Raw genomic sequence first — 22,503 nt, 5'->3', positions numbered from 1 at the left:
TATTGCTCAAGAGAGAAACATGAGCAGAGCCTTGTTAGCTAATCCAACATACTAGAAAGAATATATAGGGTGTAGTAGAATATTAAAAGAGGCTGTACAAAAAAATAGCTTCAGAAAACATGAAGAAAAGACAAGAGTGTGTAAGATAATAAATGCCTGACATACTTAACATGCTGAAAATGTTCTTTCAGACTGGAATCCCCTCTGCTATCAATCAAAAACAGTGGTTCTAAATATAGCCTAACACATTCCACAGGAGTAGGAATGTCAGTGGCTGTTTCTTGGGGCTGTGCCCAGATTTAAGTCTACATTTTTCCCTGCATTTTCACTTGTGTATATCTTGAAATTCACATCTAAAGTTTTGGTGTGCCTGCTGATACCTCTGTTCCACATCAAATAAAACTCTGAGCAATTAATTAAATGAACAGACAGACCAAATTTAGCATTGCAATAATATGAAAAGCCAAAGTTTCTGCAAAGTTAAAGGGACATTTCCTGTACAGACAATTAAGGAAACATAAGTATTTACCAAATCTATGTGTGAGCTTGTTCAAGGCTCCATTATAGCCAAAGGAGAGAGAATAGACACTTCTTAGAGTGAAGATAGGCACCTAAACTACATCAGAGAATAATGCCCAAGAAGTCCCTTCTTCCTTCCCTTGACAGCAACAGGAGCCTGGACAACCTCTTCAGATGTAAATGCAGCTGTCTAAACTCAGGAGAGATGATTAACAGCCTGTTCATTAGCCCTGTTAGCTAAAATAAGGGGAATGAAAATCAGGTAATTGAAGCAAGGTCAGACTCTGAATTAGTAGGAGAAGAGACGTGGGGTCTACCCACTCTCTCCCCTTCAATTATTTCTGAAGACTAGCAAGTGAAATATTGAAATCTTCTGTAGATCTCAAACATCTAGAGCCTGCCTTCTACATCCAAAGTTCATAGCATAAGTCTTGAATAAATTTAAAACAGTACTCTGATACTTTCTATGCAATTTCTGTATTGAAATATCACCTGAAATTTTTGTGGGAATGAATGCTGGAGTGCCAGAACGATCAAGAAATAGATCCAAAGGTCTTTTTTGGTGTTTTTGAAGAAAGCAGTACTAAAAAGGAACTAAATACCATTTGCTGTTAAGTTACACAAGCTGCATAACCAGGGTAAGTCAAATGCTAGATGTTATTGAAATTCACTTACTGGCTCAGTCTAGGGTTGTTTATGTCTTTGAATAAATTCTTCTCTCATATTTTGCAATTGGAAAATGGTTAAAATCAAAATATAATTTTCAATTACCTAGTGGAATCAAACTCTATGGATTTGGCTTCAGGATCAGGAAAGACTTGACATCAGAAGGGCAACATCAATCGCAAGGCAGCGTGTTTGTGCCAAGGTTTGGTATGGCAGCAACAGATTCCTCAGCCATCAGGGAGATCAAATTTTTGGAATGGATTTAAGATGGCAAGCTCTCAGTTAAAGGCACACCACCAAGGCCCCTGCAAGCTGAGCTCTACTATCTCCCAGGTGCAGAAACCAGCTCTCCCATTCCCTTGGCCCTGCGATCATTTCTTGTTCTCAACCCACTGCACACCATGTGCTTGTGAGGATAACATTTACCTGCCACCTTGCTTTAACTAAAGGAGCAAAGTGCTTCTTTCACCTTGCCTTGCTTTTTCTGTGTGTTCTCTTTTCCTCCCTTTTGCTAGCTGCCAAACAGACACAAGGTAGCATTAATCAAAATGGTCTGGGTGACCTTTGAAGAGACACTCTGTTGGGAGCCCTCTTTACAATCTAAATGAAACACTTACATCATCCAAGGAACGGGGTCTCTTGAGGTTACAGACAATTTCACCAAAAAGCAAAAGTATGGGCACACCATGACGTCAGGCATTAAGAAAAAAACCCCTGTTTTAAGAGTATTCATTGTATAAAATCTCCTTGCCATTTCCCTCTGTACTGCAAAAGCACCTTAGCTAGTGCCCAAAAGGTCTAGCTACCACTTGCCCAGAGAGTGTCTGAGGAAGGACAGCAAGTAAAATGCATTTTTACCAGCCTATTATATGGTGAATGATTTCATAAAGCAGCTTTTTCCCAGGATAATGTATATTTCTTCTTCCGTGAATGACCTCCCCAAAAGCAATATTCATCTGCAGAGGTGTCCAGAACAGAAATCTGCTTCTAAGTCACGTTCTCTTTACATGCAATAGAGCAGAATTGGCACTTCTGGTGCAATCCATCCTCCTCAAAGGTAAATGTTTAATATGAGTCAGATTAATCATAGTCTCATTTTTTAACAGATATTAAGAAAAACTAAACCCACTACAGCTTCTCACTCAGATGCACATTATAGACATCTCAAAGAGGGGATATGATTCCTGTCCAAGCAACATTATTTGGACCATTCACGCACAAAATTCCCTATAAATATGAGCCAGTGGGTACTTAGAACAAGACTATGACTACTACAATATTGTAGAGAAAAACAGATCTATAGAAAGCTAATTTTCTACTATAATGTCATGAATTCTTGGGATAAGAACAAAATTGCCATGAGTTACCATATGAATTTATCATACAAACAAAAGTGGCAGTTCATATAACACATAGCTATTATGAAACTTGCTGCATCAGGAAGTTTCAGTTGCCAAAAAGAAAAACAGATCAAAACCCAAGAAAATACATCCAGGGTGTACAGATCCACTTACTTACACTAAGCTCAGGGGGAACAGGAAGACACAGGAATATCTGTCCTTTTCACTATGTCTACTTTTTCCATAAACATGAACCTCAAGTAAGAGTAGAGGACAGGACTCTGAGCTAGATGGACTGGACCTCCAATTCAGTCATCCATTCTTGTTTTCTGACCTCATATTGCCAAGACTGTTCCTACAGCAGTGAGCCAAGCAAGGAATATTATAGTCCTCCTTCACTCATACCATTTTTTTCCAGGATTAACAAATGCAGGTTAAGCCTACATTTAAGCCTACAGGAAGCACCAGAAGCACAAGCAAAAATGCAAGCCATCACCTTAACTGCTTTCAAATTACTTCAAAACATTTGTGCTTGGTCCAATCCTCCATTCCTGACACATTACTTTAGTAGAGATATTTACTGGTGAGGAGAGTTAGTGTTGGAGCCAAACACCTACTTGATATCACCCATTCTGTCATCAATGTGACTCATCAGCAGTGGTCTCATCTTCCATCCTTTCGATTGCTAAAAATAGCAACAGAATCTGACTGCAGAGTGTTTTTCTGGAGAACTCAAATCTTAGCCTGTGACTAATGCTGCTAATTGAATTTTTACCTCCATTTTTTTAGGGGAGAACACAAACAGTAAGAGATAAGCTTTTTGTGATGTTTTTTTTACTACATGGTCCCTTGTCCCTTTCTCTAATGGCAGTGAAACACCAAACTATGGCTCAAACCCTCTTCTTAAACACCTTAACTATTTTCAGAAGAATCAGACACATGGGGATTTCCCAACAATATTTTGGAGCTCAGTAGTGAGCTATCATTGCAACACAAACTCAGACCTGTTTGTGATAAAAAATATTTTACATATGACATTCTTTTTCCTTCTGTCCAAACATCCCATTTCCCTTTTACTTTTAAATCAGCCATCAGTCTAACTACTGTGTTTCGGCATCACTGCTGCTGTGCATTACCAAATATGAATTCTTATGCCAAGCTGAAGGAGATACATATCCCTTATATTACATACATCACCTACATGACTGAAAGAATTATGTTAGGGAACAAAAACTGTCATATTATGCTAAGTCAATTTCCTTTGAGCACTTTTAAACCCACTTTATAAAAAAAAATAAAAAAAAAGTGAAAAAACCAAATAAACACAGGAATCACAAATATTTTTTGCAGTAACTACCATTCCCTTCATCCCATTCTACTCCACAGAAAAAAATGAATTACTGAAAATGAAAAATGAATTACAGATCAGTGTAAATTAGTTATTTCAAAACTGGGTAGAAATAGACAAATAGACACAGACACACATACCCCCTAACAGAAATATTGAAATGCTGTTAAAACCAGGAAATAGTTACAAGTGTATTCAAGAAACTCCTTGATAAACAAAAGAGGTTTGTGTGTGTTTGAGGGCTTTCCCCTCAATTTTACCTATGTTTATTGCAGCCAAGCCTGTATAGAGAGCCCATAATAAGAGCAGGAACAGGGACTATATCAGTATGCAAGCCAGCTGTCTGGATAAACCTGCCTTCTGTGGTGGTAAGCTTTAAAAAAAAAAAAAAAATTAGTGTTTGGAGCCTTGTTGCTGGTTTTTTTTCAATCAAAACAAAATGGTATATAGTCAAAACTGGCTGCATATGTAAAAAAGAAGCCACATGAAGCTTAGCACTTGCAATTAACAGTGCAAGTGCTTTTCCTAAAGGGAAATAGAGGGAAATAATATTTCCTAAAGGGAAATAGTGCTTACATTCATCTCAGTACTAGCAGCCAGACACACATGCTTACAGCAATCATTTCCATGGAGTTATCAAATTTTTCAACTGCAAACTCTGGTCCCTATGGATATTAAATCACAGAAGCAATCCAAACAAAATCAGTGGAGGAGTGCTGCTAATGAAGTGTGTGCACAGATCCACACAAAGTTGTAGCCCTCAGTACTTATCAGAGAGGAACAGGTGCCAACCACATGCCAAAAAAATAAATAGTATGTCAGAAATTAATAGCAGTCAGTCTGTTGCTCCTGTAAGTGACAGAAGACAACTAAAATGGAAATAAAAGAACCAAAATACAACCTTGTAAGAGCCCACAAACAACAGGGGCAACACACAATCTAGTTTATGGTATCTGATATTACTTCAGGCTTCCTAATGCTGAAAGAATACAAGGTTATCTCTAGACTCAAATAGAGAACCAACCATGGGACTGCAGAGCACTGCAAAGCTGTGAAAGGGCAATTCTTGTTATAATGCCCTTAGCATTTTTAGCAGCTGCCTCACATGCCTGGAGTGCAGAGAGCAGGAGCACCACAAACCCTGTAAACACTTCAGAAAATACAGGAGAACAAGAGGTCAACCAAAAATGTCATACATTGCCTAGTGCTGTCGAGTGAGAAGCAACCACAACACTGAAAGAGCAGCAGCAAAGGATTGTCTGCAATGCTGGAGAGACACTAATCACAGAAATAATAACAGAAAAATAATTCAAGCAAAGAGCTGAAGCATTCTCACTTGAAGATACGATGCAAAGTATCACTCCCAGCTTTCAGAGCAGAAATGCATCTCCTAGTTATACAGCAGTCCCAGGGTATAAAAGTCTTCTGTATGCCTATCTACATCTATTTCTACAGATCAGCACAAGAACAATTGGTTAAGACTGAGTTGCAGGTGCAGCTGAGTGCTTTATGTGAAGTGCCGGAGGGTAAGGAGGGAAATCTTGTTTACAGTTCAGCTGGGCTCAGGTATGGAAATCAATGGCAAAACGTGTTGGTACAGAAGGAAAAGAGTTTTCCCTAGTATCAGCATCAACCCACGTGGAAAGCTGTGCTGATGAAGCCAGCAAGAAAAATGCAACAGCAACAAGGTTTTAGTCTCCTTACTGAAATCCCTTAATATGTGAAAAAAAACCACAACTAAAGTTTTTCATGGAAGAGGCTTATTAGTGTCTAGTGGGGAAATAACAGATGTTGGGAGAATCACTTCACCAATGCAAAGGGTTGCTATAAATATATTGGCAGAGGGAGTTTCTGCTGTTGAGCCATACTTAGAAGCTCTTTACAGGTGTTCTCCCAAGTAATCTGTGAATTCCACACAATTATTCACCAAAAGGGTGAGGAAACTTAATAGTAGGTACAAATCATGTAATTATTACATTGACAAATAAAATACAGCTAGTCATACATCAATTATTAAAAGATAAGCTTGCTGAAAATTCAGGCCAACATATCCCCTATTTTTCATTCTCCATCTTTGTTTCCATGTTTCTTGAACCTTATAATTCACACATATCTATTTAATTCTCACTCCCACCATCTTGCAGTATTTTTTTTCTTCATTTTTCAAAATAATTACCTTTTTTCCTTTTTCTTTAGTTTCTCCCACTTCAGACTCTTATTACTTTTTCTCCACCTTTTAAAAATAATTTTTAGGACTCCCTGCTTCTCCTGTCTTATTATCAGCTTTCTTCTCAACTCTTGTCTAATGTGTCTAATACAACCATGTCTATTGGGTGCAGTACTATGAAGGTTTGTGGTACATGTCACATTTTGCCACAGCATCAGTGAGTGCAAAGAGCCCCAAGATTCACCTCACTTTTTACTTCACCAATACTTTTCCCTGCAGCACTGATATTACTGACATATGCAGCAAAGAGTAGAATGATTTTGCTAAGTCCCATCACTTTGGGAAATAATGAAGTGCTGAAGCTCCCCACCAAAACTAATTTTGTAACTCCAAATTTCACTTATGCCATTTGAACTCAGTTAAAAGTTCTCCCAGGTTCAACTTTTCAACTCTTACTTCTCCTCCATTCACTGTTCATCCCTTTTCCACATCTGTAAACTCACATGTGCCTAAATATGGGGATAAAACATCCTTAAGTACCCATGCAACCATTTTTGCTTATCCAGCTCAGCATCCACCTGGATGTTCATCTCACAGCCAACACCAGACTGGGATTTATTGCTCAGGTGTCCCAGACCAAATCTCCTGATAGGCAGCACTCAGTGCTCAGGAAAAGCTGCATTACCAAACCAGGCACCAGAGGCATTTCTGACAGTGGAGTGTTGCTGTTCAGCTGGAGGAAGACAGGCAGGGATGACACACCACAATAATGGGCAAAAATTGTGAAATTGGGAGGTGATAACATAGTAAAACAGGCTTGAAAAGTAACTGGCTGGTGCAAATAAACTTCACTGAGAGATAATTCATTGTTCTGTGTTTATTTTAGAAGTTTAAAAGTTCCTTTCAATTTCTTTGTGGGTTAATAGCCCCAAACACATTGAGTATTTGGCATTCCATGTAATACCTAGCCAGTCACTTCAGCAGAATTCTAAATAACTGATTTCAGCACACAGCTAATTGACATAAATGTACTTTCTGATGATTTTTTTCTGTCAGGTACATTCATTCCTCTGAAATGAAAGCAACCACACAGAAAACATTTTAAATTTATTATATAATTATGATTTTAAAACTTCATTAAAACTGCTTTTAAACATGCCTCATTTTCCAGCATAAAACCATTGCAGATTATGGAAATAATTTTCTGTTTATGAAATCTACATATTTTAAATTACACACATTTAGTAAGAGAACTGTTTGTTGGATTCAAGAATGTAACAGTTTGGGATGTTTATTCCTTCATCAGATGGGAAAAAATAAGTTGGTCACAGTCCTCTGAAGATTGCTTCAAGATCACTTGAATTCATGCTTTTTCCACATATTCAACAGCAGCTTAAAACAAACATATAAACTTGAAAGACATTTACAGAGGATTCATGTGAAGAATTTAGTATACAATAGCATGCTCAGTGTGTTCTGAATTGGTTACTCCTTACCTTGAGCTAAAATTTTGGCCCTGATGTAGATGATTTGTGGGTGAAATTGCAACATACATCACAGAAAATTGCAATATTAGTAATGCTAAAGATGATGCAAATATTATTAATACTTATGCAATTATTTAGATTCTCCACTGGTTTCAAAACAATAATTTGGAATTCAAATATTATCTGAGTCCTTTTATGTTCACTAAGCCGGAGTACTAAAATCCCTCTCACAATTTCCTCCACTTCCCAGATTTAAAAAAAAAATAAAAATGGCTAGGATACTTCCCAGAATTGCCTGATTCCCTCAGAAGCAGGCACAGTCACACCCTGAACAAGCCCTGGTCTCTTCTTCTGAGAGCAAAAGCTGGTGCACTGAACTCAGAAGCATCCAATAATGCTAAAAATACCTTTGCATTCTGCTTCAAAAGTGAAAGCTGGTTTTACAAAAAAGCTTATCAACTCCCTTCACACTTTATGCTGCAAATTCTGTCCTATACCTGCATGTCCCACACCTGCAAATACAAAAATACTGTTCTTCATTGTTTGGCATCTGTTCCACTGTAGGGCAGTGTTCCAGACATTCCACACAGATCACCACTTTACAAATAAAACAGTCTGTTTGAAGGAGACATACACATGTAAGTAACAACAGATTTACTGGAAAAATCATCATCTTCTCACTCACACATTGATTGAAAGTGGCTATCTGCTTTTGAAGGGACCTAAATATATATCATGCCAGTGACTAGCTCTCTGAATCATTTATATGTGATGAAAATTTGATAAATTCTTGGACTACACTTAGATGCTGGATATCCATTTAGAATTGCACCCTCTCACAGACACCAAAAATAGGGTGGCTACAACATCAGACAATCTCTGTACTTACAAAGGAAGACAGACCACTATCAAACCACATCACTGCCACCCTGAGATAGCTCACTGAGGTAACTACTGCAACTATTTATGTTTTATACAAAAGCCATTATTTCAAATATAATTCCATCATTGGAGCAAATTGTCCTTGTTTAAGGAATCTGAAAGAAGGCAATTATCTCCTACACTAACGAAGGAACATCTAAACCTGTAAGATTTTGTATGAGAAATAGTAATTACAGAACACAAGAACATTAATTAGAAAATGGTAATATACAATTTCAGAGACAAATAATGTTTTACAAGAAATCTACAGTACACAAGGAATATAAGAGCATATAAATAATTTTGTTCTTAATAGAGTTTCCTATCAAAAAACTCCAACATAGAAAGAGCAAAGAAATTCCTTCAGAATACTAGGGGCAATATTTAAAAAAATATTTGAATTCTGAGGAATATGTAATATTGCTGTGCCAGAGTATATTCTGAAAATCTACATCAGCATGTGTCAAAGCATATCCTAATTCTGCAATGCCCAATCTCACACCCCTGCCAAGACTTACACTGCCCAGAGCATCATGAAAATTATTTCCCTATTTTTACATGACACCCATATTTGCAGTACTTGAGCACTTCACAGAGGCAATACTCCTGGAAGTCAAGTGGTCTGATCATTTACATTTCTTTAAAGTGACTAATATCTACAAATGTAGCTGCTTTTAAGAAACTGGTTTTACTTGTCCCTAGCAATTTGGAGAGTGTTACCCACACACTTTCTGCCAGGGGTAATTTCTGAGAGCACTTTGCAGTCTGCAGAACTATTTTCTGGACACATCCCTTTGATTGCCATTATGTGGAAGGGTGAAAATGCCAACTTTCCCTTTCTTTGGTCATCTCAACAATTTCACTTAGATTTTCTGCATATGTCAAAAAGCTCATGTTATGAAAAAAAGCAAGAAATATTCAGTTGGAAACAGGATGAAATATAAGGCTTTATTTAACCACATTGTACTTATGATACCACTGAGGATAACTACTCCTTTTTTCAGATCCCATTGTATCCTGATGTAGGTGGCCATGGTGACTCCTAAGCAAAATCACCATTGGAGAACAAAGAAATAACCTGTAATCCTGTTACTGACACTTTCATCATAACACTTATGAATAAAACAAAGCAAAACAAAGTGAAAATTAAATTTGCTCTGATAATTCTATTTCCCAAACTTAAAAGTGCTGAAGCCTCTGAAAACCCCAGGCAATCCATCACACCATGCAGCACTGTGTCACCACAAGTCATTGTCAAGGCTGGAGAATCACAGCCCTGACAGGATCCTAAGCCTTAGAAACTGGAAAAGAACTGAAAATCATTACAGGAATAATTTATCATTATAATTCTTTCTCTCTCAGAAAAAGACACCATAAAAAAAAAATCCTGACATTTTCTTTGTATTTTTTCAAGTATGTAAATATCTGTGTCAATTCACCTAAAAGATTGTAAATAAGATTGCTATAAGGAAAACTGCTGTATTTTTAACTGAGATCTGTTCTATCACATTAGTGAAAACATGATCTATTAAAGAAAAGCAGAGAGAAAGACAAATCATGTCCTTTCCTCTGCTGGAATTTCAAACACAAATACTTTGCATTTTGCCTTTGTTGTCTCAGACTGAAAGAGCTGTTTTGGCTCAGGAGCTTTGCTAAGAATGACTCTTTGTCTGATTATCACTTAACTCAATTGATGTTTTGGGTTTGAGCTGGATATATTTCAAAGTGCATTTTCTATGGAAGAATATTAAACCATTTAATTCTTGCTTGAGGCTGAAAAATCTAATGATCTTTTTCAAACATTCTTGTTATATAAAATCATCACCAGCAGCTGTATTCTTAAGAAGCAGCAAAATGGTGATAAATGTACTGCCAGTAGCATTTTCTGAGATGCATGGAATTTCTATGAAAACAATTTTAAATCTATTCAACAGGGGAAAAAAATTTGATGGATCTTCCCTGAATCTTCAGTTTTAAAAGTTTAAAGCAAATCCTGTTGGTTCATTTCACATCATTTAAAAAACATAACATTTAAAAAACACTATAATTTTCTCATGTTTGGTTTCTAAATGTTCCTCAGGATCAAGAAACATGACATAGCAGAGAGAATGGCAATGATTCACTTTCTGCCTCATAGGGAAAAATGTGAAATTGCTTTGGGGATTTCTGTCAGTTCTGGGATATGAATACATTCATTTATGTACAGTTCAAGATATGAAAAGCTTCAACCAGTTACTTTCTACTTTTCAGAAAACTAAACAAATTAAAAGTGGTTGAGCAAAATTAATTTTTCACCTATGTTCAGCAAATCTGCTTTTGTTCATTTTCCTCAAAAATGGATCTTTGTTACCAGGAAGGTATTAATATGGCACAATTTCCATCAGAAAGTATTTTGCAATATGTACTATAAGTCATCAGCAGTCCTTCCAAAAATATTAACTGCTCATTCTCAACCATGAAGTAGTAAATGCAGAAAGGCTTCCTTCATGCTCAATCAAGAGTTGAAGCTCTGCTCCCTTGATACAGAGGGCTTAGGGGTTAGGGTAATGCTTCCCTCTAAAGGAGCAGCAACAGGAAGGAAAGGTTTTGGGTGGTCCTAGAAAGTAAGGAGCACCAGGCTGCTCCATTTTCCATCCTGTTAGGAAGTGGCAGGTACTCCCCAGTGCCTCATCATTTGTCTGCAGCACAAACCCATTCCACACATGGCTTGTGTGCCTTCAGCCTGCCTTTGCAAACATCAGTGCAGCAGACTATATGCTTAAAAGAGAAATATAAGCTACCCTACTCCCACTTCTCCTCATCCAGTGGAATCTTCTTCTCAAGGAGAGATGAGAATAATCAACCATCATTGAGGGAGGGTTGAGACCTCATTTGATGTGACTGGAGGTGCAGGCTGTACTGAGGTAGGGCAGCACTTTCCTGGTATAAACATCCCTGTTCTGGTTTCTGGAGATAAGCAAACACAGCCCAGCACCAGAGCAGGAATGAGGTGGAGAAGAAGGAATGAGCTGCCAACAAAAGGCTGACCCAGTAAATGGGGATCAAGACCACCAAAGACCCCCAAACCCCTCCAACCTGTTTCCAGAAGGATCTAGAAGGATGAACTGCATATGACAACTAATTTGCACAGAAAGTGAGACACCTCCAGAACAGGCAAAAACTATCAATAAAAACAAATCCCCACAAAACCAAGGCACACATGTGATCCAGGACCCTGGACAATCCCTCAGGAGGACTGATGTTGGAACCAGGACTGGTCGTCTTTTTTCCTTTCCTTCTTTCTCCCTCTCTTTAATATCTCCTTCTTCTTTCACCCTACTCCTTACACTGCAGTGTATTTATGCCATAAGGGACTAACACTCCAGTTTCCATGCCATGTGTATCATTTACTGATAAAACTCCACAAGTTTTTGTAGACTCTCTGACCCTTGTGGCTCCTTTTCAACCACAGGCACCTGTGAATCTTGGGTGCTCCCTTCCCTTTAAGGATGGGACACCACTTGCATGTTGTCCTTCAAGTCCAGCTTCATCAACATCCACCTTCTTCATCCCTTTCATTAACCACTGCTCTCCTTTTATTTTGTCCATTGTCATGTAGCTTGTCCTGTTTTCAGCTGGGATACAGCTCTTAGTAACACACTGAGGTTTCAGTTTTTCCTGACTGGTGTTTACTCTAAATCAAGGACTTTTCAGTTTCCCTTGCTGAGCAGGTACTCAGAAGCTGGGAGTGGGCATGGTCAGGAGAGCTGACCTGGACCCCCAAAGCTATGAGCCACACAGTAGGACACCATGCTCAGTACATGAACTGGGAAGAGCTGATCAGGAGCAGTCTGGGCATTGGTCAGCAGGTGATGAGCAGTTGTATTGTGCATCACGTGTCTTTGTTAGCTCTTATTCCTCTCTCTTTCTCTGTTTCATTATTGTCATTATAATTACTATTATTGTTTCATTTTGTATCAACTAATTGTTCTTAACACACAAGTTTGTTGGGTTTTTTTATTCTCTTCCACTATGTGGGGTGGGGAAGGGGAAGGTGGGTGCAACTGTGGGGTGCTTAATTGCTGTCTGGGGTTAAACCACAAAAATCTCTATTTTCAGGAATTCATACAAAAGCAAAAGATTTAATGCTGCTGCTCTTTTATTGAGTGCTTACAGAATTCAAAGATCAGTGAATTCAAAACACTAGGCTTAAAATGTTGGAATGAGGATGCCTTAATGATAAACACAGACTCATTGTGCACTGAATGTATTAAAGGAGATTTGCAGATGGGAAAAGCTATTAGCATGTTTCATGACTAATGTTGTAGTGTAGCTTCAAAATTAAATTAATGTCTTGAAGGGACCTCCAAAAATCATCCACTCCAGAATATGGATCCAAGTTCAGACTACTGCCAAGGCAAGACCATGATTTCATATGGTTAAGTCCTGAAAAATTCCCAGAGTGGATAGTCTACAAATTCCCTGGTTGTTCCAGTGCTGCCCTATTACTTCTAACAAAAGAGATTTTCCTAGAATTCATTCTGAATTTCAATGCAGCAGCAGCAGTGGACAAGTATCACCCATAACTCACATATTCCTGAGGGATATCTTTGGGAAAAAATAGGGGTTTTTTTCTAAATAACAGCCTCCATAGCCAAACTTATTTCTGGAAATGGTCTCCCACTTGTTATAACTCTCAGGTTATACCTGGGTATCACTCAGGGAAGTATAAAAGCAATAGCATACCTCAGAAAAATCTTTCCACTTAACTGATTTCTAGAGAGTTGCACACCTAGAACCGTTTCCTAGAACTGCTTTATTAATCAACATGGGCTGTCTCTCCATACTAACACTCTGTTTCTTGATGCCTCACCCAAAATTCAATCACTTGAATTGCCCTGCGTGACTTTGTGGCAGCAATTGATCCATCTGTTATAGGGGTTCTTATCTTTCCTCACCCCAAAACATTAAAACAGGCAATTGCTAATTGCTCATGAAAAGCTTCTTTTACCACAACATTCAAGACTGTACAAGAATCTGCTGCACTCCTCTTCTGAATCCCTGTGTGATCTTGCATGGTATTGTTTCACATATCCTCCAAGGAAAAATGCACCAATGGAACCTCTCCAAGACAGCTCTTTTCCCACTGATACAACCAAAGCCTGCCTCAAATGTTCCAGCAGTGCCTCTGTAAGACTGGCATTAGCCTGAAGAAAAGGCAGCTCTTGCCTCATTGCATTTATGTTCAGTGACAGGATTAGAAAAAAGGGCAGACCAAGATTCAGTGCTTCCCACTTTCTTTTGTCCTGTTTAATGTCACATGAACAGTGCTAAAAATATGGTGCTAAGTGCAGGCTCCAAGTATATTCCCTCCTCCTCCTCCTGGGTGATTGCTAGCTGAAGTAACCCATGCTTCCACAGTTAGTAGGAATGCAGCTCCAGGTATGCAAGAGGAAATGCTGATCTGGCTGGAGCTCTGCCTTGGTCACTTTCTATACCTGTACAGCAAGATGCAATCGCCATCCTGTTAGGATCTTATTGCTGTAGTAACTACAAAGCCTCAGTCCTGATCTCCAAAGCTCTGGGTTATTTCTAAGTGGCTCTTCTGAAGCCACCCTTTTTTGCCAAAGCCTTTGGGACAAAGTAGCACAAAATTACCTGTGTCAACTCACCCACCTGAACTCAGCTACATGACAAAATCTCCCAGACGATGTCACACACACCCTCTACAGCAAGAACTACAACCTTCCTCTCAGATAAACAGGAATAATTTAAATATATACATATATAAAACCTCTAATTCTATCCTTTTGTGTTTATTTCATTTCATATGTCATGAGATGAGCATGATACTCAAACTTCAGCACCAAATTATCAAATTGAGGAAAGGATTCAGGCAGGCAATGCATTTTTAGGACTTTCTTCTGTGGGTAGGGGTGTTCTACAGGAGACAGAAGTAGAAAAATCAAGGTGCAAAATAAACCAGTGAAGAAAGTGGACTTAAACAAAAACTTACTTTTACCCTTCACCTGAATGTAAACTGGCAGTCCAGCAGCCTCCAGGCTATTCTTTGCCAGGTGAGAGAACAGGCAGAGAGAAGGAGGGGTTTGTGTGTGTGTGTGCCATTGGTTTCCTCATGGTGTGCAACCTGCTGAGACACCTGCATGTTCTGCACTCTGGGCTGTACCTCTGTGCTTCTCCCCTCAGAATCCCTGCCATCCTCACACCCCATGACCATCACCTCCTCTCTCCCAGAAGAAGGAGATGACCTTAGCAGTGCTGTTCCCTGATCCTACACCACTGTCCCGGCTGGATGTGTGTGAGGGTGGGCACCCTGATCTCTGCAGGGACACCAGACACCTGACACACAAGGAACCCACAGACCTGCTCCTCTCAGAGAGTGCAAGTTTCATCCCTGGAGCAGCAGCCACATCCCCCAGGATGTTTCCAGGCTGGCTGTCCCCCCAGAGGAGTGGCTCAGGGCTGGTGTGGCACACAGGCTGGGCTCATCCCCACGAGCAGACAGAGCTGTTCTGTGGTTACTCAGCCACGGGATTCCTGCTGTGCCAAAGATGATCCCGCTGTCTGGGCGTTTGACTCCCTGCATGTGCACAAAGAAATGCTCTTCCCTCAGCTCCTTCCCTTCCTTGTGGCAATCCATGGAGGCCTGAGCACACCCCTCTGGCCACAGCAGGACTGCCTGGTGCATCCCCAGAGGGAGCACTGGCCATGGGCTCCTGCTCCTGGCAAGGGAGCCACAGCCACAGCTCAGGAGGATGCTGCCATCTCTGACACCAGCCCCCAGGCACAGGAGCCAGGGTGGCCTGGCAGAAGAGTTTCCATGTAGGCATGGCTGTACCTCATGGACACTGCTGAAGGCTTGTGGGGAACCTAATCAGGTTTTTGCCCAGATTGTTGACTTTTCTTAGCTCCAGCCAGGATCTTTCCCAGGCTGGAAATCTTTCTCAGAGACAAAACAAGGAAAGGTAGAAAGAAAACACAGATGTTGACCACCGAGTCGTGTGAGTGTCTCGTGATATTTTGCAGAAAGCATGTTTTCAAAGAGGTCTTGCCTTCTTTGACCAATGTTTTTCCAATGTCCTTTATATATATGCCATGGCTTTTCAATAAATCACTCCTCCTTGCTGCTTGGAAGGAATTGTGTTGCTGTATTCTTTCGCCGTTTCCCAGCCCACAGTGACAGTACCTAGCTCTGCCTGCCCTGCCCCTCCCACCAGCCCCCACCCAGCTCTGAGCTCCTGCTCTTCAAACAACCCTTCCCATCTGGTACTCCCTTCTCACCTGGTTTACACATCATTAAATCAACAACAAGACCTGCAAGCAGCACCTGTCATCACTCATTAGTCACCATGCTCCATTCTGTGTGGTGGTGCACCTTTAGGTGGCAAACTTCAGGAATCAGGCTGCCTTCTTCAAGGAATCCCAACTTCCCACACTTCCCTTGGAGAAGGCCTGATACTGACAGGACTCTTGCTGTTGCTACCGGAGTACAAAGATTAACCATTGTTTCACTTAGGTGGGCTTGATCCAAATTGCCTTGCTCTGTATAAGCTGTATCCACATTCTGTTTGTGAAAAGCAAATGTTAAATCTCTGAATGAAGTCCTGCAACCCTGTCATTCAAAACCTTAGTGCATTTCAAGGAGTGCATGGCATCCTTTCTGATGCACATTTCCATCTGGTTGATTTATTTTCTCTATAAAACTGCTCTTTATTGCTACTTCATGTAAGAAAAAAGTAAGGAAAAACCCTTCTAATGCAAACTAAAGTACAGAGATTAAATGTTCCCCGTTGAACATACCAATGTAAACATTATTTTAAATGCAATAGTTCATGTGCTGTTTGTCGTGGGGAGAGAACAGATCAAACAGGAGAGAGACAAGCATGAAATATAATTAAAATAAATTCAAATAAGGCAATATGCATTAAGGGATGAGAACTTCAGAATGAAAAGAGGCTATTTTGAGGTGAGTCATCATTTCAGTAGGAAAACTTTGGAATTACTGTGTCCTTCTGAGCTATCAAAGCTATGAAAAGGAAAAGTATGTCCATCTACTTTGTCCAATCTATTTTATAGTGAGTCATTCTATTCTCCCTTCACAAAATGGGTCCTTCATTATCTTCCATTCTCACAGACAGCTCCACACAAAGACTCTCTTCAGGATTCTGGCTGCTGAGGAGTCTTCCTCCAGGAAGCAAGGACAAGAATTCCTTAACAATAAATTTCACAAATATTATGTGAAGTAGCGTGAAGTGGTGGAGAATTTTATTATTTATCTCAACCACAGTAAGCAGTGAATGTAAAGGTACAATACCATTTAATAAAACTGTCTGTGAGGTTGTCTTCTATGATAGACTCTGAGCATGAACTGGTCTCTCTTCGATTGACATGCTACAATCAGAATATTTTCAGGATGACATAGACTTTGTTCTTTTGAAAATAGCTATAAATATTTGTAACAAGGCATACAAATCCAAGATTGGTCTTAGACACACAAATACATATAGCCATAGAACTACAACATTACAGAAATAACAAATGCAGTGGGATAGCTCACATGGCTATAGTGCTGCAAGGGACACAGGCTCTTCAGAAAGGCAGGGAAAAGAAGGCAATCTCTTGTGAAGCAGCAGCTAAAATGTGGAGAATATTTGTACTGATTAAACAGGGCTGGGTGAGTGCTTGTGGGTCAGGATGGGAGGAGAGGTCAGTGAGAGTGGCATCACAGGGGGACTGGGCTACAGACAGCATGGAAGGGCTGAGGAAGTGGAGAGTGCTCCTCACAACACTTTCTTTAAACAACTCAAGGAAGTACCTGGACTGCATATCCTGTTTGTTTGGGTTTTTTCACATGAGACTTAAGCTTTTGTGACACCTGCAGAGAACAAAATGGCACAGCACAAGCAATGCAGACAATTTCTGCAGGGCATCAAGGACTGCTCCTTGATGCAGGCACAGGATGGGCCAAGCAGTGTCATACACAGCTGGAGCTGTTATTCAGAATCAAGGAAGGAGTGGCTCTGGATGTTATACTCAGGGCAGCCTTGGCTGTAGTTACTCTGAAATAGTGAGGCCTAAGACCTTATGAGGAACTGAGGAAGACAAGTACCAAAACACACACCCTGGGCTTTAGGAAAACTGACTTCAGCCTACCCAGGAGCTGGTAAGTGGGACAGTGTAGAAGGCAGCCTGGAAACACAGGGAACTTGGGAAAGCCATCATGTCCTTGAAAACAACCTCTTACACATGCAAGCCTGTTCATGATTCAGGAATACAAGCAGACTTATCAGGACACTAGTGTGGCAAAACAGAGTTTGCAACTGAGGTGAAGTGCAAAAAGGCAGCACAGGAGGTGGAAGCAGAATATGAAATAGTGCATGTGTTTGCTCCACTGAAGTTAAATATGTGAACAGACATCAACAACAGCATGTCCAAATAGTATCTGTAGCACAGACTGACACTGCTCCCATGCAGTCAGTTGACCTGACCTGCATGTAAAAAAGAGTAAAGGGCAGAATCAATAAAAATCCAGGAGATACAAAACTAGGGGAAAAAATGTGGGGGCAAAGGGAAATCAATCTAGCAAACATCAAGAAAGGCATTAAGGCTAAACAGGCAGAGACAGCTTGAGGTGGGATGTAGAAAAGGCTGGGGCTCAGCTGGAAGGGGACAGGAAAGGGCTGGGAGGACAAGCACAGAGCAGGGACATTCCTCCACTGTCATCACAGTGCTGTGACACCCCCTGAGCCAAGGCATCCCTCCCCTCGATGAGCATCCACAGGAATGTGACCTGCCACTGCTAAGGGACACTCTCAGCAAAACATGTTGGGAGGATTTAGTTTTGAAACTACTGAACAGTGTGAGACCTGACATGGGTGTCAGCATGGCTCCCACCAGGGGGGTCTCTGCTTGCTCCAGTTTTCTACTCTTAAAATTAGTAAATGATGCACACAGGGAAGGTCATCAGCAGATCATTAGTGTTCCAAATGAAGCACTCTGCATTTTGGAAAAGCCTTACTTAAGGTTGGCTGCTCAGTTCTTAGTGCATGAGGATATGGTCTGCAATTAGATAACCATACTGGCTGATTACACTGCTATGTATTTTCCCTATGCATGAGCTAGAAAAAAATTTCAGAGGATTCCTTTGAAACTTTCCCTGAAGATCAAGTGGATTTTACACTTTATTTTCATTTTGAAAAGTTTTCCTCATGTTTTATATATCAACCACAAAGTGAAAATGAAGTCATTGTCTAAAGAATTAATTAATAAATGAGAAAATGAAAAATTAAAAAATAAATAATATTCCCATTAGAATAGCTAATAATAATTAGCATTAGAACTTAATGCTAAAGCTTTATCAATGGTCTTTCAGGTATTACTCTTTAGATAAATACTGCTTTTTAAAAGAAAAAGTACTGTAAGATCATGTCATTACTTTCAGTTTCAGTGCTTTCCTTATTTCCCACCCAATGCACCTTGCCTTGGTGAAGCTGTATTGAAAACTTTACTAACACACAAGTTTGCCAAAACTAACTTATCTGAGGCTGGTAGAGGCCAACATTGTGATTAAACAGGAGTAAAAGCTGGCCCACTATGAAACCAAATGATGCAACACCACCATTTAAGTGCTAAAAAATTCAGTGCTAATTTGTTTCTTAGCAAGAGTGATGACCACCTTTCTTCACAGCTTTGCAAAGCCAAGAATAAACTGCCCTTTTTGTGATATCAACAAAAAAATCTCATTAATGCAAGGCAAATTATAAATTGCATTGCAAGCTTCAGCTAATTAGGGATAAGTTGTGTTTTGACTGTTTTCACTTTATCTTAATAATTTGTTTTGGTCACACCACTTTTCAGTAAGTTTCAGGCTCATTCCAGACACAAACAATTTCTTCTGCCATTTACTGATCTCAAGTTATGGAACACAATGTGCAAAGGTACAGTCCCTCAAGAAAAATACAGGAAAACCACTGATATTAGCTACTAGTTTGGGTTATGACAACACAGCAAAGTTTAACCAGATTTCAGTTTTTGCATTTGACATGCACACAAAAAGCATTCACAAATTTCCATAATTTCCACAGAAATGCACTATCATAATTAATTTAATATACACAAATGAAGTTTTAATCTTCAAGGTCAGTGGTTAAGGAAGACGGGAAATACTCCTATAATGTACAACAGATATTTCTTTTTCCTGATTACAATTACATTTTAAAAATTTTAAATATCAACATTTCTCAACATATCTTACCATTTGCTTTTCCTGTAAAGCTTCTCTTCCTGAGGCTTTGCTTCCATGTTTTTCTAACTCCATTTCTCAGGGGAATAAAAACCACCTAATATCCTGAGCAGAAGTGATTCAACCTGACTACATGTTAGATATCCCTGTACTTTTGGAGTCAGGAGAGAATAGTATCAGGAGCGCGGTGGCGATTTCTGGTCAGCGTGTGTTTCCATTTATAGCCATCGAAAATCCACAAATAGAAGCGTGGAGAGAAGGCAGGCAGCTGCCTCTGATAACAATAAACATTGGTTTGGTATCACAGCAAATTGTTCAGGATGGATTCTGGTTACCAGCCCCGTTCACTCCCTCCTTGTTCCCTTCTATCCCAAAATCTAAAACTGAAAAAGCCCATGAAAATAAATAGCTGTGTCTCAGTAGCACCAGCTTGAGTTCATAGAGATTATGAGCAAACAAAAATAACAAATATAATTCACTGGCACCACATGTGCCAGTCAAGACGAAAGCATACAGAAAAACACTTTAAAACAATGCTTTCCATAATTATTGGTCTTTCCCTGTTGAGTGTTTGGGACTATATAGGAGCTATCCCTATATTCCCTCAAGCAGAGAGTACTCTCCTATCCTAATATCAGAATGACATCTTTTGAAATGCAGGTAGAATTGCTGAACCTCCAGCAGGCACTGTGAAGAAATGGCCAGTGAACAACTAACATGGAGCTGACAGCCACACGAGGGTGGCTGTGGAGTTTGTGAGCTGACTGTTGAAGAACAGCTTGGCTCTGGTTCACAGTGATAAAGTCAGGAGGCCAATATTAGAAACTGCAGGGCTGGAGGAACATCTCAAAGCTCTGCTGAGGATGCCAAGGTTTACAACACACCCTGCTCTTGCCACATCCACTGGGCTCATGTTGTCTGCAGGGTGATTCACACACAGGGCTGGCTCTGCATGTACCAGCAAGGGAAGGGGAAGCATGAAGACACAGAGGAACACAGAAAATGTTTGCTACTGTTAAACACGAATGTGCTCTCTGGTGATCTGTGGTTCATTAGATATGCTGTAAAGCTGGTTGTTTAAGCATCTCACTAAATCCCTAGTAAATACATGCTTTCCACCTCTTCTTGTCAACACATTGGTAAAAGAGGACTCTCATAAAATGGATAAATAAGCAGATAGAATAAATTAATACATAAATGTTGAACCCCTTTTTCATCCAGCATTTTTTAACAGCCCTAACTAGGCACACTCCTTTCTACATGTTTCTTGATAGATGCTATACTCACAAGATCTTTAGGGCCTTGGATAGGAAGAAAAGGCAGCCAGTCATCTCCCAACAGTCTATACACCTTATATATGAAAAGCCCATAAAAAATTAAATTGTTCAGAACAAATGAAAAGTTACTTTAGTGACAATTGTTTTTCTTTAGCCTTTCTCTTACCTGTGTTTTTAGAAGTGTAAGACAGCCATCAGAAGAGTAAATCTGGCAAGGCAAATGCAAAGAACTAGTCAAATCTGCAAGGGCTGCTGTAGCAGAGGGCATAAATATGAGCTTGATGTCATAAAGTAAAAATACACACCACTGTGTCTCCTGGAAATGCTGGGACAAAAGCAAACGTGACATAATACCCAGAGGAAAGCTGCAGTTCTCCACTCTTCAGTGGGCAGGCAAACAGTAATAAAAAGTTCATATCTCCATAATCTTTTTTGTGAGACTGAAACTTATTCCTGTGGCAAGGGACTTCATAATGGCTTTGCACCACTTAAAGACCTCAAAGGAGTTCTTCATTGGGCTCCAAACAGCAACTATGCTGCTGCTTACATTACTGACCATTCCTGTGCTGTAGGTGAAGAACCTGAAGCCCCTCCAGTCCCCTTAATCTGTCCATTTGCAATGGTTTTAAACGACAGACAAGGACAGGAGCACCCCAAAGAGGGCACATTCAGCTGCATGGCTCAGTGCCATCCCAGCCCTGTCCCCCTGGATGTCAGCAGGTTTCCAAACAGCAGCATCCAGAAGAGTCCCTTCCTCCTTGGGCTGGGAACTGATATCCATGTTGGGAAAAGAGCAGGCTCTCAGTGATGCAGGAAACCAGCAATGCAGGACTCGAGACGTATACAAGCAAGCAATGGCAGATTTTTATCTGGTGTTTATGCTGCGTGTAACTTAGCACTCATCCTAACTACCCTAAAACTTAATCTTCAGTCACATTCATGGTCTTTATTTGCAGGGTCTGATACTGTTTTCATGTGTCAGCTCACCCTCTGATATTAAAAAACAATCACTACAGAAAAACACATGGAATTGATTATGGAGTGAACTATACTCAATAATTTAACATAAGATAAAGATGATAGTGTTTCACAGGTGGATTTACCATTAACATTCTTGTAGCAGCATCTAACAGCATTCACTTGAGAATCTCCACTTTTCATGAATGGAAATTGATATTCTGCAACTGCAGAGTAGTTGCAGCAAACTGCATTGAAGACGGGAACACGAAAAAAAGGCTATGAATGCAAGAGTATGACACCAAACTTCATGCTATCACATTAAAATCAAGGATCCTAGGCAACACTGGATGCAGAGCTCTTCTGTAGCCTGAATGCTATTGTATCAGGACCCTGGACATAGCATAGAAAAGCTGACATCACCTTATTATCTACCACATCTTGCTCAGCATGGCATTCCATCACCAAAACTGAGGAAAGACCGTGATCCTAACCATCTGAGAATTTGGTTTTATAGAATCGTGGGAGTGCATTTCTTATTCCTAAAGAGAAATATTGGTTATTCTACTCCAAGAACTT

The 22,503-nt window shown here is 39.9% G+C and overlaps 1 protein-coding gene across 3 annotated transcripts in view; it reads right to left on the bottom strand.

Annotated features, from left to right (window-relative positions):
- Positions 1-19,852, bottom strand: part of MLIP (muscular LMNA interacting protein) — a 100,594-nt gene extending 80,742 nt beyond the window's left edge. The window contains exon 1 of one of the 3 annotated variants that reach the window (XM_056486446.1): positions 19,703-19,852. In XM_056486446.1, coding sequence (XP_056342421.1) covers positions 19,703-19,765 — 63 coding nt within the window. In that variant the 5' untranslated portion in view covers positions 19,766-19,852. The remainder of the gene's footprint in view (positions 1-19,702) is intronic. The other 2 variants (XM_056486445.1, XM_056486447.1) reach the window with 2 other exon arrangements.
- Positions 19,853-22,503: the final 2,651 nt, after the last annotated feature.

This window comes from Oenanthe melanoleuca, chromosome 3 (assembly GCF_029582105.1).
Source record: "Oenanthe melanoleuca isolate GR-GAL-2019-014 chromosome 3, OMel1.0, whole genome shotgun sequence".
Classification (NCBI taxonomy): domain Eukaryota; kingdom Metazoa; phylum Chordata; class Aves; order Passeriformes; family Muscicapidae; genus Oenanthe; species Oenanthe melanoleuca.
This window is presented reverse-complemented; position numbering and strand designations above follow the sequence as displayed.